Raw genomic sequence first — 16045 nt, forward strand, 5'->3', positions numbered from 1 at the left:
TTAATAGGGTCATGTTGTGCACACCATAGACAGCGTATAAGGTGGACATGGCTATCATGACATCGCCAATCGGTTTCTTAAGTCCAGTGAGTTGGGAGGAGCAGCTAATCAGAAGAAAGTTGGCTTAAAAGGAAATGAGGTAAAACAGCTTTTTTTAGACAGTAGGTTAATTGAGGGGCTGCACCAATTAACCCCTGAATTTATCTCACACAATTAACTGTGTGAGATAAATAAGGTTTACTTTGAGCTGTGACTCACACAAAGCTACTCTTATAGGAATATAAGAAAGGAGTCGGAAATGAAAATAGCAAACGTTTAATTTTTTTATTACAATTTGATAATTGATAATGTGCTCACTTGAGCTATAGCTGTCTTTTCTTTAGAGACAAGAATGACGTTCTAGTTATATTTGCTGCTGTGGGCCACAAGGTCAAGTAAATGTACACATTAGGTGCTCTGCAGGATACAGTGAAGTCATCAGCCTTATTATGATTATTATCCTTTTAGCTCAGATGTCTACCAACTTTTTTAATAAGAAAGTGTTGATTCCATGATTGGTTTCCCAAAGTAATGAATCTATGCTGTGCACTTCATATATGTAATCCAGCGGTCCCCAACCTTTTTTGCGCCACAGACTGGTTTATGTCCGACAATATTTTCACGGGCCGGCCTTTAAGGTGTTGCGGGTAAATACAGCAAAATAAAACTAGTACCGGTACCAGAAAAAGAACATTTATTCATAACACATGGTAAAAGACCCAGGGAAACAGTTAATGATAAAAACGATTTAAAAAATAACGATAAAAACGATAAAAACCCTGAAAACCATAAATTTCACACCCGAGCCTCAACTCTTGCTGATGTAATCTATCCATATATTATAGAGTACATATATTATAGTCATAGAAAACGTGAGAAAATATCAAAAGAGAACAAGATGCTGAAGCTAAGGCAGCGAGGGGGCAAATACCTGCAAATTGGAGCCCCACTGAGCTTTGCCTTCCAGCAGGGCATCCAGGACTCCACGGCTAGGCTCTCCACTGCTTGGGTCATTCCCACTCACAACGTAGTATGCAGCCCGCACTCTCTTGAAGAATTCCTGGTCCACATTCTTGGCACTGCAGTGGTTGGGCACATAGGCCAGGTCAACATAGACAGGTGGTCCAGGGGGGACAGTCGAACTGGATTTCTGGGCGTTATTACCTGGAAGTGATCAAGGATACAAAATAAGAATTCAAATATTAAAAATGACTTTCCTGAAAATGCACAAAGGAATAAGCGCTTTCATCAAGTGAGATAATTATCTAATTCATTCATATGACGAAATTATTTTTGTTTGGATTTTTAAATGTGATCCGATTGGGACCTGAACATTCTCCATTTTGTTTGAAGTGCTAATGTTATCACCACCTGAGGAGTTATCGCTTGAAGTGATTTTTCTTAGAAAAGCTTTGTAAGTAATGAGTTCTATTGTTATACAATCAACCTTGATGTCACTGTTTTGTGTGCAACAGCCATAGACTTAAAATTCAAGACAAACATAGCCAATAATTTTTCAGCTGTGAAGCCTCAATTTGAGCATTTTTGCCTTTGTCACTTTGGCTTTTTGAAAGCAGATGCTACAGGTCTGACGAAGCTTGCCCTGCTTAATCATTCTTTTTACTCTGATGAAGGCATACAAAATGAAAAATATGAACATCATGTTTCATGGACCCCTTCTGGCCATTATAAATAATACAGGTTAAAGGAACCTTTTCACTGGCATCACTTTTCAGACCCAGAAGCTATTTCCATCAAACAGTAATACAGCAGGTAAATAAGTATTAAAAAAATCATAAATTTTCTAAGAAAAGAGGTGCAGAAAGGCATGGAAAGTCACGACACCTACTGAAATCTATCAGTAATTAGATAATGAGCTCTCTCAAGACCTTAACCTTATTGAAGAGTTGTCCAAGAGCCAAGGAGTACTTGTGGAGCGTTACAGAAAGACCTGGAATCAGCAGGTACAATTGTTTCAAAGAAAACAATAAGTAATGTATTCAACCGCCATGGCCTGTATCATGGCAATGGAGTCACACAAGACTCCATTGCTGAAGAAATGTTAATGCATGTTAAAGCACATTTCAAGTTTGCTGAACAACATTTAGACAAGTCTGTGAAATACTGGAAGGATTCAGTCTGGCTAGATGAGACCAAAACTGAAGTCTTTAGATGCCACGATATATGGAGATCAAAAGTCACTGCATTTCACCAAAAAACATCATACCAACAGTGAAGTCTGGAGGTGGGAGGTGAAATCTGTTTTTTAGCATACAGTACTGCTTCATATAACAGAAGGAAGGATAAATGGGAAAATGTGCCAAGATATTCTAGGTATAAATCTGCTGCCATCTACCAGGATGATGAAGATGAAACAAGTGAGAACATTTTAGCAAGACTGTGCGTGTGTGGATTGGATGGGCTGTTACTGACGTCTGGTGATAATTTTATGTCAATAGCACCTTTAGAAGTTTCTTTACTTGGAAAATTGGTGACTTGTTCGATGCTTATTTTACCTGCTGTAAATGTGCAAAGTTCTTAAAGTGCTCCTTCTGAATATGCATTACACAGTAAAGTGAAGGTCAAATATCTAGGGGCAATAATGATAATAACAGCTCTCCTGATTAAATTTGGTTTTCCAAAAGCTTAGTGTTACCGAATGTTAATGATTAACCTCACCTGAACTGCTCTTGATGCCATTGACCAAGCCTTTCCCAGGGTTGAGGATCTCGCTCCTTGAACCATGGGTTTCAGACATTTTGATGAGCCTGGAGCTTCTGTCTGTGTCCTTCCTCCTGAGGGAGGCTGATCGCGGCGAGGCAGAGTCCTTAGACTGTTTCACTGGAGTAGAAGACCTCTTCCTGACTTCCCCCTTTCGAGCAGGAGAGGCTGACTTGGGTTTCCCCTTTCTCAGGCCCTTGGTGGTCTTGTGCTCCTTCTTGAGAATTTTCTCTGTACTGCTGTGATCATTGAGAAGAGCCTCTGGATCCACCATGCACACATCTGGGTGAGGTGGGTGGGGTAGAGGGTCCTTCATCGGAGCGGGAAGGGGATCGTGAGTCTTCTGAGATGACCGTGGTGATGAAGGATGGTGGCCACCACCAGCTCCAGATAATTTGTCCACCGGCAGATGCTCAGCATCTTCGTCTGAGTCCAGATTTCCCTCTGCCGTTATTGATGGACACTCCTCAGTTTCTGGAGGGACATCAGAGTCGGACGGTGACGGCAATGACTCGCTCACTGATGTCGGTGGTGTCTCCTCACCAGCTAAAGTCACAGCCAAACCAGATGACATTGCACCAGGCAGCTGGCCTTGTCCCTGTCCGGCATCTCCATGGTGACTCTGAGCATGGTGGCGCCTCTGCTTGTGTGACCTCCTTTTCACAGAGTGCTGCTCTTGATCATCCTCACCCCCTTCCTGGGAGTGGCCACTGCCACAATCAACTTCACCCTCATCACTGGAGAGCTGGTGAGGGCTGGGGTTGATGAAGGATGGAGAAAGTTCGCCTTTGCGATGTTTGTATTCACAGGAGGAGTATCCTGGCGGGGATTCAGAGGAGGAAGTTGCTCCAGTGTTCAAATCCGAAGGGCGATCAGTCTTTACATCTCCTTTGCTGGATGTTTCTGTGTGGTACGTGTCTTTTGAGGTACTGTGGGCACTTGCCATCCACTCCATTCCTTCCTCATCATCATCACCATAACCTGGAGGGGGGGCACTTGGAAAGTCGTCCGGCCTTTGTAGAAGCTCCCAATCAGATATACTGCTCTTTCTCCTTACCTCTAATCTCTCAGACGGCATCTCCAATAAGCTTTTCTCCTCCGCTATTTCGGCCTCCCTTTGTTTCCCATCTTCTACCTTTTCACTCAGTTTGGGATCACAAGTTACTTTTTTCTCCTCTGTGATGTCTTTAATGCTCTTTTCCTCTGGTTTCTTTTCTTCTATTACCTGTTTGAATTCAGTGTCTTTCATTTTGTCTGCCTTTTCATCTTTTTCACTTGATTCTTTTTCTGACACCTTGGCATCATCCTTTAGTGGTGCAGTATCCCCAGCACTCTTTTCTTCTTTTACCTGCGATTGTTTCTCTTTCACCTCTTCTGATTTGGGCAGGTCTGTTACGGCACATGAGGTTTTGGTAGTGTCAGTGTCACTCACCGGAGTGACCGATGCTGCCTGTTGAGCTGTTTCCACCGTTGCATCAGGTTTAGACACAGCGGTTGCAGAGGTAATGGCGACTGTCTTTGTTTCTTCAGAGGATGTTGTACTCTGTGCGACACATGATTCAGTTATTAATGAGAAAGTCTGTTTTTGCTCAGCTACTTGGATTTTTTGACATTCGATACGACACGGTAGGGTGCCATCCTCCATTTCAAGGGTATCAGGTTCCTTCTCTTGGGACTGTTTGTCAGAAGAGTCAGCCCTTTGGAGGGGAGAGACATCAAAGCGTGCTTCTGATGTGGATGAACTCTCCTTAACGTCTCCTGTAGTTTGTAAAAATGGTGCTGTTGTGGATGCTTTTAACACAGGTTCAAGCATATGAAAGCTGTCAGTAGAAGATTTTGCATCTGGCTTTACAGAACTACTTTGATCTTCTGGCTGCTTGGCAGTAGTAGACAAGCCTGGAGATGATGGTTTGCTCTCTGCAAACTGACTGGGCAAGGACTCTTTTGTTTCAGGTTTTGTCATTACCTCCATGTACTCGTCTCTTTGAAACCCTCCAAAGCAGGAACTTGTTGACGCTGCCGCAGTTGATGGTTCCTCTTTGGCCAAAGATACTTCAGAGGTTGATAATTTATAAGGTTCATCTTTGCCTCCCAGCTTTTGGCTCAGATGGGTAGACCCTGAATATGAATAACTGTACGATGTTGAGGAGTACGTCGAAGCGGAGTATGTTAAGCTTGTGTATGGGCAAGGTGATGAGGTAGAGTCCTCGTGTTTTTCTGTGATACCAGAAGTACGCCTCACATCTTGACTTCCTTCTTGGACATCTCTTTGGCTTAAATACTTATCCTCACTTTGCTGGGAGGCATCTGAGAGCACAAGGGTGTCTTTCCTGTCATCCTTCAATGCTACTCCATTCTCTTCACTGTAGTAACTCTCATACCTACTATGTCCAATATCAGCATAGCTACCTGTTAGCGGTGAGGATGGACTGGACGTAGGCTTTGACATAGAATCAGTTTGGTCTGTTGCCAAAGAGCTGCCAGTTAAGCTACTCGTGGATGTCGGATGACAGGTTTCCTTTGATGAAAGACTTGACTCTGGTGATGGAGACTCTTTATCTTCAACTCCTTTTTTTGATTCTAGTACATCAGATGAAGAAACACCCTCTGCTGACGACAACCTCCTCTTTGTGGATGGCTCAGGGGACAAATGCTTTTTGTCAGTATCCTCTAATTTTATTTCTTCAGTATGTTTGGGTGTAACTGTTGGAGCAACAGAGCTTTCATCTATTTTCTGCGCACACGTGTCTGTTGATGAAGTTGTTCTGCCTTCGTCTTTACTTGCTGCTTCAGGAGGTTTGGATGTGCTTGTATCTCTAGCAGTGGCCTCCTCTTTAATTGGTTTTGGTTCAGGTGCTTTTTTACTTACATCCTGGACTTCTTTATCCACGGCTTTAAAAGCTGAGGCATCATCAGGTGTCATCTTACATACAGTCTCCTCTTTAGTTGAGTCAGGGACCTGTGACTTTTTATTTGAGTCCTCTACCTCTGCTAACCCAGCACTGTCACCAGAGCTACGTCTGCACATTTCCTTCTCAGACTGTTCTCTCGCACCTTTTTCCATATCTATGTCACTTGACTCTTCCTCTTCTTCATCCTCCTCCTCATCCTCATCTTCATCTTCGTCATCATCAACGTTAAAATCCTCTCCCTCAACAAGTAATCTTTTGTCTATCAGGCTCTCTTTTCCTTCAGCACAACTTAAGGATTTAGATGTAGCAGAACTGCTAACTTCGCTATAATCAGATGCCAAAACATTATCATCAATTTCATGTCCTATAAATGTGGCCGAAGAGGGACTCCTTGAATCACTCGATGCATCCTCTCTCTCTAACACCGATGGCTGCTGAGGTAAAATGTCTTTTTCTGCAGGCGAGTACCGACCAGATGGAGATCCCTCTCTATGGTCGCAGGAGTCAGTTTTGTCTTTGAGTGACTCCTCAGATTTTTCTTTGTCTTTTTCTGTTGCTTCCTTTTCTCTGAATTCTCCAAAAGGTGAAGCAGTACCTGATGCTTGTTCACCAAGATCTGTCTGGCTCCATGAGGGAGAGGGTATTTCTTGTCTTACGCCTGCTGATTGAAGAGCAGCACTGCTGGACTCTAAATCACTTTCTACTGGTGCCTGTGTTTGAAAGGCTGCTGCAGCACCTTCCTTTATGTCATCTTTCTCTTTTTCTGACCTCTCTGGTTTGTCTTCTTTTGGAGTGAAAGAATAGGCCTCAGCAGCTTGAGACATTTTGTTGTCTTGAACCTCTAAAGCTGAAAAGCTTTTGTCAACATATGGTGTGTCTGCCCTTTCTTCTCTCTCACTCTCTTCCTCTTGGCCTTTCTCACGGTCTTCATATCTTGGGGAGTCACTTCGACTGTGGTGGCTGCTTCGCTCGCTCTCTGTGAGGGAAACTGGGCTGTAGTCGACTCTGCTGAATGAGAGAGGTTCTTCTTTGTACTGCTCATCCAGGAGGAACATGGCTCCTCCAGCTTCCGCCTGGCTTGATCTTCTGTTATCATCAATACAGATGTCAGAAGCATGATCAAAACCAAGAGAAACTTCTTGTGAGTCCAAATCGTGATCTCCTGGAATAGGTTTTTCATATGGATCGTACTTAGAGGCGCCAAAGCTGTGCTTCTCGTCTTCAAGCCTTCCACTGACAGTCTCCTCTGTGCTCAGTTTTTCACTTTCCACTTTTGCTGGGCCAGCCGTGCGTCTGACATGTTCAGAATCTTTGTCCAGCATAAAATACGAACAAGGTTGTGATAATCCCGGAGACGCCACCTCTCGTTCTCCTTCCATCTCTCTCTCTGTTTCTTTTACTGGTTTCTCATCCAGTTTTGTCTTCTCTGGAGCACTCTGGATTCCTGAGCTCACCTCAGCTGGCATCTGTTTCTCTTGATGTGGCATTTCCTCCACGCTAGATTGGCTTTCAGTACTTGAAAGTGTGTAGCTCATAGGTTGGCTGTCTGTGCTTGATATTGCTGACAGTGCTGGCTTTTTCTCAGATGAGTCTGACACTGGTTCTGTTTTGGCAGAGGTTGTCTCCTTTGATGTGGGAATATCAAAGGATGGCTCGGGCTTGGCGAGTGGTGCAGGTGTAGCTTCTATTTTTGCAATATTTTTGTCTGCTTCAAGGAAAAGCATGGACTCCTCTTTCCCAAACTCTTTGAAGTCCTCATCCATAGAGGGTTCCTGCATTGTAAGTGTAGGTATAATCACTGTGGGCTGTTGAGATGTAGGTGATTTTGTTTGATCACCCATCTGTACCGTTTGGGTTAAAGGCAAACCTGCAGAAGAGATGTCATGGTCAGATTTTCTAGGCTCCACTGACAAAGGTCTGGAACCTGCTCCTCCCATACAAATGTCTTCATCCTCTTCATCTTCTCTGTCTTCATCAGATGACTGAACCACAAATGCAGGTTTGTACTCTAACTTGGATGCCGATACTTCCTCTCCAGAGAGCACCAGAGCAGGTTGCTTAATGGTTTTGTCCATGTCCTTCTCCTGTAATTCCTCTTTCTCCCATTTCTCCTCTTTGGTGTGGTCTGCATCAGAGACATCTTGTTTTTCCTTCTCTGAGAGCTCATCGGTCTTTACGCTGGCAGAATCCTTTTCTTTAATCATCGTTTCGTCCTCTGCTGTCTCTTTCTTTTCTTCTGTGATGCCTTCAGATTCGTATGTGTATTCTTTTTCTTGCTCTTTTTCCATTTTCTGTTCTTTGCTCAGTTCCGCAACATGTGTATCATCTTTTTCTTTTCCCATCTTGTCTTCAACACCAATAATGACCCCTGATTCTATATCTTTTTCTTTTGTATCCTTTAAAATTTGGTCAGGAGATTTACAAACGTCATCTTTTACTGACGTTGCTGCCAAAGAGTCTGGTTGTTTTTCGACTGATGCAGCTCCAAAAATATCCTTCTTATCTGCTTCAGGAAGCTTATCAGAGGTCACTCCATGTTTATCACTAATATCAAAAACATCATCTTTCTTAGTCTTCTCCTCTTCCAAGGGCTGGGTCTGTGAAAGACCTACTAGTTTTCCATCATCTTTCCTAGATTCTGGCTCAAGAGGGGAATCATCTTTTATTTCCTTCTCTTCTTTAGAAACTGTTGGAGTGTACACCTCCTTCTCCGGTTCCTGTTTGATAGATTCTGCATCACAAATGTGATGTTTGACCGTATCGATTGTTTCATCCTTAATGGTTTCAACTTTAGATGGTTCTGTTTTTTTTGCATCTGTGGGTTGCTCGTCAGTGGTGTCGGCTTCTTTCTCTTTTGTTGCATCACCCTTAACAGTTTCTTTATCCTTCAAATCTTCCAAAATAGCTTTGTGGTCATCAGTATCACTCTTCTCCTGCTCTTTAGGCTCCTGCTTTATTTTTTGTTTCTCAGAAATGTCACTTTTTTCCACAACTTTGTCATCCTCAGTGGGTTGAAAGTTGGTATCATCAGTGTCTTTTTCCTTCATCTCCTTTATGGGTGCCCCTTCAGAAATAATCTGTTCATCCTCTTTTTTAATATCTTTATCACAAGTTTCCTCCTTTGGTATTTCTTTTGCCTCTTCCTGGATGAGTTTTACATCTGATGGAGCATCTCTAAGTTCAGCCTCCTTTACCTCGTCTGTGAGGGACTTGACACCAGCTGTGTCTTTGGTTTCCTGCACTATGGAGGGTTTTGCATCAGAAATTACATCTTTAATAGCGTCTGTATCTTTTTCTTCTTTCTTGGTGGGTTCGATAGCAACACTATGATCCTGGATTGTCTCTTCTTCCTTGGACAGTTTGACAGTCAGCATTTCCTCCTCACGTGTCGTCTTCCTTTTTCCTTCTTCTGTGGCTGATTCCACAGCACAAATATCTTTACCATTTTCTCTGTCTTTTTCGTCCTGCGCTGCTGGTGTAGCACCAGCTACAACAATTTCTGTGCTTGTTTTGACAGGAGGAATCTCTTTGCTCATCATTGCATCCTCTTCCTCCATCTTGGCGGGTATGGCAGAAGGAGTTACGTCTTTACTCAATACTTGTTCCTTTTCTTCTTCTACAACCGGTTCGACGGTCTGAAGTGTTTTCTCTGTGTCTGCTTCAGTTGGTGTAGCTGAGAAACTATCGACTTTAGATACGGTCAGGTGATCTTTTTCCATCTCGGTAAGTTTAATGGTGGCAGCATCTTTACTTTCCTCTTGTTGCTTTTCTTCTTCACCTGCTGGTTTAACACCAGAAATTTCATCTATGCTTGTAAGTTTATCTTTTTCTTCTGCCAAGGTAGGTTTAATAGCAGGAGGAGTCTCATCTTTACATATGCCCTCCTTCTTCTCCTCTTCTACAGTGGGTGTGAAGATGTAAGCGTCGTCCATGTTTGTTGTTATATCTTTAGCCAGTTCCCTGGGAGCTGTGGTGTCATCACTCTCTTTTTTGTCCTTCTCTAGCTTTTCTGTGGCTGGTTTAGCCACAGAGTCATCTTTACACACTGTTGCATCCTTTTCTTCTGACTTGGTAAGGCTTGGTGTAATATCCATACTAATCTCTTGCCCCTTTTCTTCTTTTATAGTAATGGCTGATTCATCTTTTTTGCTAATACTGTCTTCTTCTTTGCTGACTTTAGGAACAGTAATGTCAAAAATCTCTTTTTTCTCCTCTTTCTGCTCAACAGTAAAGGGCTTGGCAGCAGAAGAATCTATCTTATCCATCTCTTTTTCCTCTTTATTATCTTTGAAGACTTGACTAGTATCTAATGTTTCAGTCTCCTTTTTCTTCTCCATGAAAGGGAGATCTTCTTCCTTTCCCTCTTTCCCCATGTCTTCCTTCTCAGGCTTGATATCTGAAAGGTGGATTTCTTTGACTTCTTTTTCTTGAATCTTAAAAGTGCTACTATGAAGGGTGTCACTCTTTTCTGTCTCTTCCTTCTCCTCCATCAAAATCTTGCTATCAGACACATCCTCCTTTTTAACCTGTGTCTCCTTAACCTCACCTGTGGTTTTGAGGTCAAAATCATCTTTTTGTGTTTCGTCTTTCTGTTTCTGTTCATCTGTAAGTTTTTTGTCCTCAGGAGCATCAGTTTCTACCTCTACTTCTTGGGCCACTGGGGTGTAGTCTTTTTCTGGCTCCTTGTATTCATCTTTAATATCAACAGTCAATGTGTCCTTAGCCACTTCCTCTTTGACAGGTCTAGCATCAGAAGTATCATCTATCACTGCCTCTTTCTGTGTGTTCTCATCTGTGACAGATTTAATGGCTGAAATGTCTTCTTGAATGACAGATTCCTGCTTCTGTTCTTCCTTGATTTGTTCAGCATGTAAAGTATCGTCATTTTCCATTTCCCATTCTGCCTTGATGGTTTTAACTGCAGGTTTATCATCATGATCGTCATCATCTTTCTTGTTATCATCATCATCATCGTCCAGGAAACGACTCTCCCTGTCTGGAAATTTACCTGTTTCAGGCACTTTAGGTTCTTTCTCTGTGAGCCTGTCGTCAGATTCCAGTGAATTGCTCCCTAAAACTGGTAGTTGTACATCTGTTACAGGTTGTGCAACAACAGGTAAAGTTTCTGCCTGTTTTCCTTCATCTTTTGGCGCGAATGAAGCGTCTTTTTCTTGGTCTTTGATCACTGGAGCCTCTTTCATGTCTTTTTCAGATAATTTGTCCAAAGATTTTGCAGATTCTACTTCATGCTGATCTGCTTTCTGTTGATCAACCTCTGTCTCAGTTTTTGCATCATCTTTTGCGCCTTTTTTGTCCTCAGTTGTGGTCACTATATCGCCAAATTCCTCTTGCTTTTGCAGCTCCAAATCAGGGAGCTTCATCTTGTCTTCCACTGGTGACTGACGAAGTGGAGAGTGAGCTGCGCTTGAGGGTCCAGACTGCGGAGGAGAGGCCATTTTCACAGTGACATCATCTGGACTGAAGCAACGCTCTTCGCTCTCTGAAGTCACTGAGTCGGATCCGAAAGGTCTAGTAGGCACAACAGATGAAATGTCTTTAGGTGTAACTGCGTCAATATTTTCCTCTTCAACTGGTAGATGGTCAGGTTTGAGGTCTTGTAGAGACTTTTCAGGTGACCCCGAGCTAGCAACTTTTTCAATGTCTTTCTCTTTACCCTGCAACAATTGGGTTGAAGCGTAGCCCTCTTGGAGTTTTTCAAGTGAAATTTCAACATTAGGAGTTTGGTCTTCTTCCTCCTCCTCCTCCTCCTCCTCCTCCTCTTCCTGAGTATCTACAACCTTAGCTGCCATTTGCACTTCTGCAACAGGAAGTTGTAGATCATCAGATGGAGACTTGGACTGTTTGTCTTCTTCCAAAGAAGGTGGTGAAAGAGTTCCTGCAGAAAGTGGCTGCTCTTTGCCTTGAGTAGAGTCAGGCGGAGTGGACAGGGGACCTGGAGTTTTAGGCGGCTCTTCAGATTGAGGTGCTGCAACGGATGCCACCGACTGATCTTCAGCGATAGATGTAGGAAAGGAGGATATTTTGTCGTACTCTGTTATGGATGTTGCAGAAGATACATGCTCTTCTTCTGCCAGAGGAGCAGTGATGATGTTGGTGAACACCGATACTTGCTCTTGCACACCTGGAATAAAACCTTTCTCTGTCATGGCTGCAGCTTGTATCTCCCTCATGCCGTGGATGTTTACAAATGAACCCGTCTGATCTGGAACAGAGATGTCGTAGGCACCGACGTCATACTGAAGATGTGGTATTCTCTCCTCTGCCTCCTCGTGAATCTCCTCATCAGAGATAGTCTGTTCTGTTTCAGAGTAACCAGGAATAGTTTCATCTTGGATGTAGGACATGGGTTCAGCTGCAGCAGCACCTTGAGCTACTGAGGTTATAGGAGCAGTAGCCCCTCCAACATGTGATAGGTAGCCTTCCTCCTCTTCTTCTTCTTCTTCTTCCACTTTGACCTCAGTCAGAATTTCTGTGGTTTTGCTTTCATCCATATGTTCAGGTTTGATCTCTTCATCAGCTATTACATCTAAATCTTCCACCTCCTCCAGTTCAGCCTTCTCCACTGCCTCCTCCTCTTCCCTTGATGGAATCATCTGTTGCTCCTCTTTAGTCACAACCTTGGCTAAGAGAGTTTCTGACTTCTCCATTTCCTCTAGCTCGTGTTTTCTATCAAATGCTTCATCTTTTGCCTCCTTCCATTTTGCCTCATCTTCCTCCTCTCCTATTCCCATGTCTTCTTCCACCTCCTCCTGTATTTTCTTTACAGCAGCTGGGGGCTCTTCCTCTTCTTCCTCATCCTCATCCTGAGTTTGTGCTCCCTCATCTTCAAACCTTTGAGCGTCTTCTAGTTCTCGCTCCTGAGTCACTTCCTTGTCTTCGTCTTTAGCTTCAGCTTTGAGTTCTGCGGCTGGTGCTTCCTTTTCAGGGGACTTTGTTCCAGGTGGGATTTCAGACACTTCTTCGTGTTTTCTTTTCTCTTCCGTTCCTGCTTGCGGCTCAGAAGAGACCTTATTGCTGTCCACCAGCTCTGCTGAAACCGTTTTAACTTGAGTCTTTTTAAGTTCTTCAAACTCCTTGGTGAGGTCTTCAGGTGTGGAGGGAACAGATGTTCCCTCAACAGCTCCATTTTCTACCGGTTCAGGTTGTATAACTTCAGGTTTGGACTCCTCTGCTTTGGGTTCAGCGGGTTCAACCTTCACCGTTTTGCTTTTGCCAGTTTTGGCTTTACTTGACACTTTAGCTTTATGTAATGTCTTCCTTACCTCTGGTGTAAGTGGTTTCAGGTCAGGCTTAGTAATTTTTCTTAGCTCAGGTTTGGATGAGTCCTTCTTCTTGTCATCCTTGAACTTTGCATCCTTCTTGTCATCTTTTTTGGCAGAGTCATCCTTCTTCACTTTCTTGATCTCCTTTTTTTCCTTGTCCTTTTTCTCATCCATCTTTGACACTCTTTCCTTGGAATGTTTTTTCAGTGATTTTTCTTTCATGATTTTTTTCTTCTCTGGCACTTCAGTTTTAGATTTTATAGTCTTAGTGGGCTTTTTCTCCTCTTTTTTCTCTGATATGTTTTCTTTCACAGAGTCACTCTTTGCCTCTGTGGTGGCTGACACATCATCCTGCCCCTCGACTTCTTTCTTTGGGGCCTTTGCAGTGGTCTTCGGAGAGGATTTGAGACTCTCTTTGCTATCCGTTCTTTGTTTTAACTTGGTTTGTTTTATAACAGAGGGAGGAGCTCCTGAGGCAATGTCCTTTTGTGTGGCAACAGGATAGCGCAAGAAGTCAAGGTGCTTTAATTTTTCAAGGCCCTCTAGGATCTTGTTTTGTGGCGCATTCCCGGGGAACAGCACCCTAACAATCTTTTCTGTAGGGCTGGCAGGAAGCCATACAACTAAGGCTGTGACTGAAGTCAGGTAGGGCACAGATATTTCTCCTTCTTTCCCGTTGGGCAGCACAATGCCAGTTTTGGCCTTGCTGTTGCCAGCCCACTTCTGCATTAAAAATTGCATCTCTTTACTGTCTTTGACGGGGTTGAGAATGTACATGTCTAACCGGCCCACTCCCATCTTGTGGAAAAGTGTAATGGGCTCAATGGTGTTGCTGACAACTCGAAAGAGAGGCTCCGGCTTGACGCCGAGTTTGTTAAGGTACTGCAAAGTAAGCGAGGCCTCTTCGATGCTACGTTTCACTTTAAGATTAGATTCTGGCATGCGAAGCTTCTCTGGCACGTTGAAGAACACAACACCTAGTTCAGGAGAAATCAGGTTCTTCATCCAGTCACTATAGTTGGTGGAGCCTTGTGACTGCTCCTCTTCCTGTTCTGCTATCTTCCTTTGAAGAAGCCCATTGATGCCCGGGAGATTGTCAGCGCCGATGTGTGTGAGGAGTATTGAGTCGATGCGGTCTAAGTGGCGGACCAGCTTCCAGAAGCAGGACTTTCGATCGGAGCCTCCATCCACTAAGATGTTGAAGCCATTCACAGCAAAGAGAGCAGAGTCTCCTCTTCCGCCCGGAAAGATGTAGCAGCATGGCTTGGAAAGTTTCAGGAAGCCTCCAGAAGTGGGAGGCTCCAGGAGGTCAAAAGGTGAAGGGACATCGACGGTTTCAGAGACGTACTCTGTGAACTCTGTGACACCCTCCATCTTGGGCAGAACAGGTTCAGGGTTTAGTTTGTATTCAAAGAACTCCCGCAGGGTCTGCTGCTGTCCCAGGGAGCTCCAGCCCACCTCCCCGCGGCAGGACACAGTAAGTGTAGCCTGCTGCTTGGGGGCTGATGTGCCCAGCAATTCACTGACCTGCAAGAAAGGCACACCCAGACATGTCTGAGTCAGTGATCATACGCATAGAAACAACATAAACTCTTATGTCAAGGGAAGAAATGACAAAAATGATATTTCAACTAAACGAACCACCAAAACTGCCTAAATAAATAAATAAATAAATAATACAGAAAATAAAAATAGGCAATTGGGGATTTCAGTTTTTAATTTGATTTTGTATTATTTTTGTGTTGTAATGAGATGCTTAGACAATGACTTGCTTAAAATTATTTAAAACTGAAGGTTCAGCTGTGTGTGCATGTATGCTGCTAATTGAAACAGACGGTAAGTCAGAGCATCCACACGAAAAAGTAAATAGTCCTGACTGACTGCACTATTTTCAGCTAGATTAGCTAAGCGCCGCAGCTCTTCAGCAATCTCCCGACTAAAGGAAGTCATTTCTGCTGTGAGCCTGGCATTGATCAACAAAGGTGACACCATGGCACACTTTGAATGACAAGCCCTCATTTCCATAATGCAGAAATGCAAAAAGTGTAAAAAGAAATAAATAAACATCTAAGGAAGCAAACAGGAAACAAAGTGAAGGGTAAATAATTAGCAAACAAATTAATTATAAAGTATTTTATAATTAAAGTGAACTTATGATAAAACAAAGGCAAATAAATATAGAAGTAAATTATACAGATTTTTTAAATATAAATTAATAGACGACTTTATTTATTTATAGTGCTTTTTATTTAATAATCGATTGACTTATTTCTTCTTCCTCTTCTTTCGGCTGTTCCCTTTACGGGTGTCCTGTCACACTGCATGTCCTCCTTCATTACATCCATGAAGCTCTAAGGTCTTCCTCTTTTCCTTCTACCTGTAAACTTCATCTTCAACATCCTTTGTCTGCACATGTCCAAATTACCGCAGCCTTGTGTCTCTAACTTTGTCTCCAAGCCGCTCAATCTGAAACGTCTCTCTCATTTCTAATCTTGTTCATCCAGGTACTACCCAATGAATATCTTAAGATTTTCAACTGCCACATCCAGCTTGGCCTCCTGTCTTTTCTTCAGTGTCACCATCTCCACACCATGCTTCATAGCAGGTCCCACTATCATCTCAATAAACCTCCCCTCTCACTCTTGCTGCTATCCGTCTGTCACAAATCACCCCTGACACTCGTTTCCACCCATCCAGTACCACAGTTCTTCTCTTGGCACCCTATCGTCTGCTTTCACTAGACCTCTAGTCCTTCTGTCTCCATCACCCTAACTTGCTGCACATCCTTTTCCTCTTCCTTACTGTACAGCCTAACATACAACTCACTACAAGCCTTTCTTTTTGTCACTTCTTTACACCTAGTCTCACTACTTTCTTCATCTCCCTAACTATCCGACTTTATTTTGTTTTTTTGCTAATCTTTTCCTTTAACTTACTTCCTCATTCCACCACCAAGTCTTCTTCCTCTGTCCAGAAGATCATACACAAACACCTTCTTCACCTCTACAGCTGTGTTTTCCCAGTCATCTGGTAACTCGTCCCTACTACCCAGAGCCTGTCTGAACTCCTCTCTGAACTCTGTGCAACACC

At 43.2% G+C, this 16045-nt stretch overlaps 1 protein-coding gene across 2 annotated transcripts in view; it reads right to left on the minus strand.

Annotated features, from left to right (window-relative positions):
- Window positions 1-16045, minus strand: part of map1ab (microtubule-associated protein 1Ab) — a 96313-nt gene that overhangs the window by 5805 nt on the left and 74463 nt on the right. For both annotated transcript variants that reach the window (XM_026175173.2, XM_080303794.1), the window contains 2 exons: window positions 2719-14482; window positions 971-1203 (listed from right to left, as the gene is read on the minus strand). In XM_026175173.2, the coding sequence (XP_026030958.2) occupies window positions 971-1203; window positions 2719-14482 (11997 nt within the window). The remainder of the gene's footprint in view (window positions 1-970; window positions 1204-2718; window positions 14483-16045) is intronic.

The sequence above is a fragment of the Astatotilapia calliptera genome, chromosome 7 (assembly GCF_964374335.1).
Source record: "Astatotilapia calliptera chromosome 7, fAstCal68.1, whole genome shotgun sequence".
Taxonomy (NCBI): Eukaryota; Metazoa; Chordata; class Actinopteri; order Cichliformes; family Cichlidae; genus Astatotilapia; species Astatotilapia calliptera.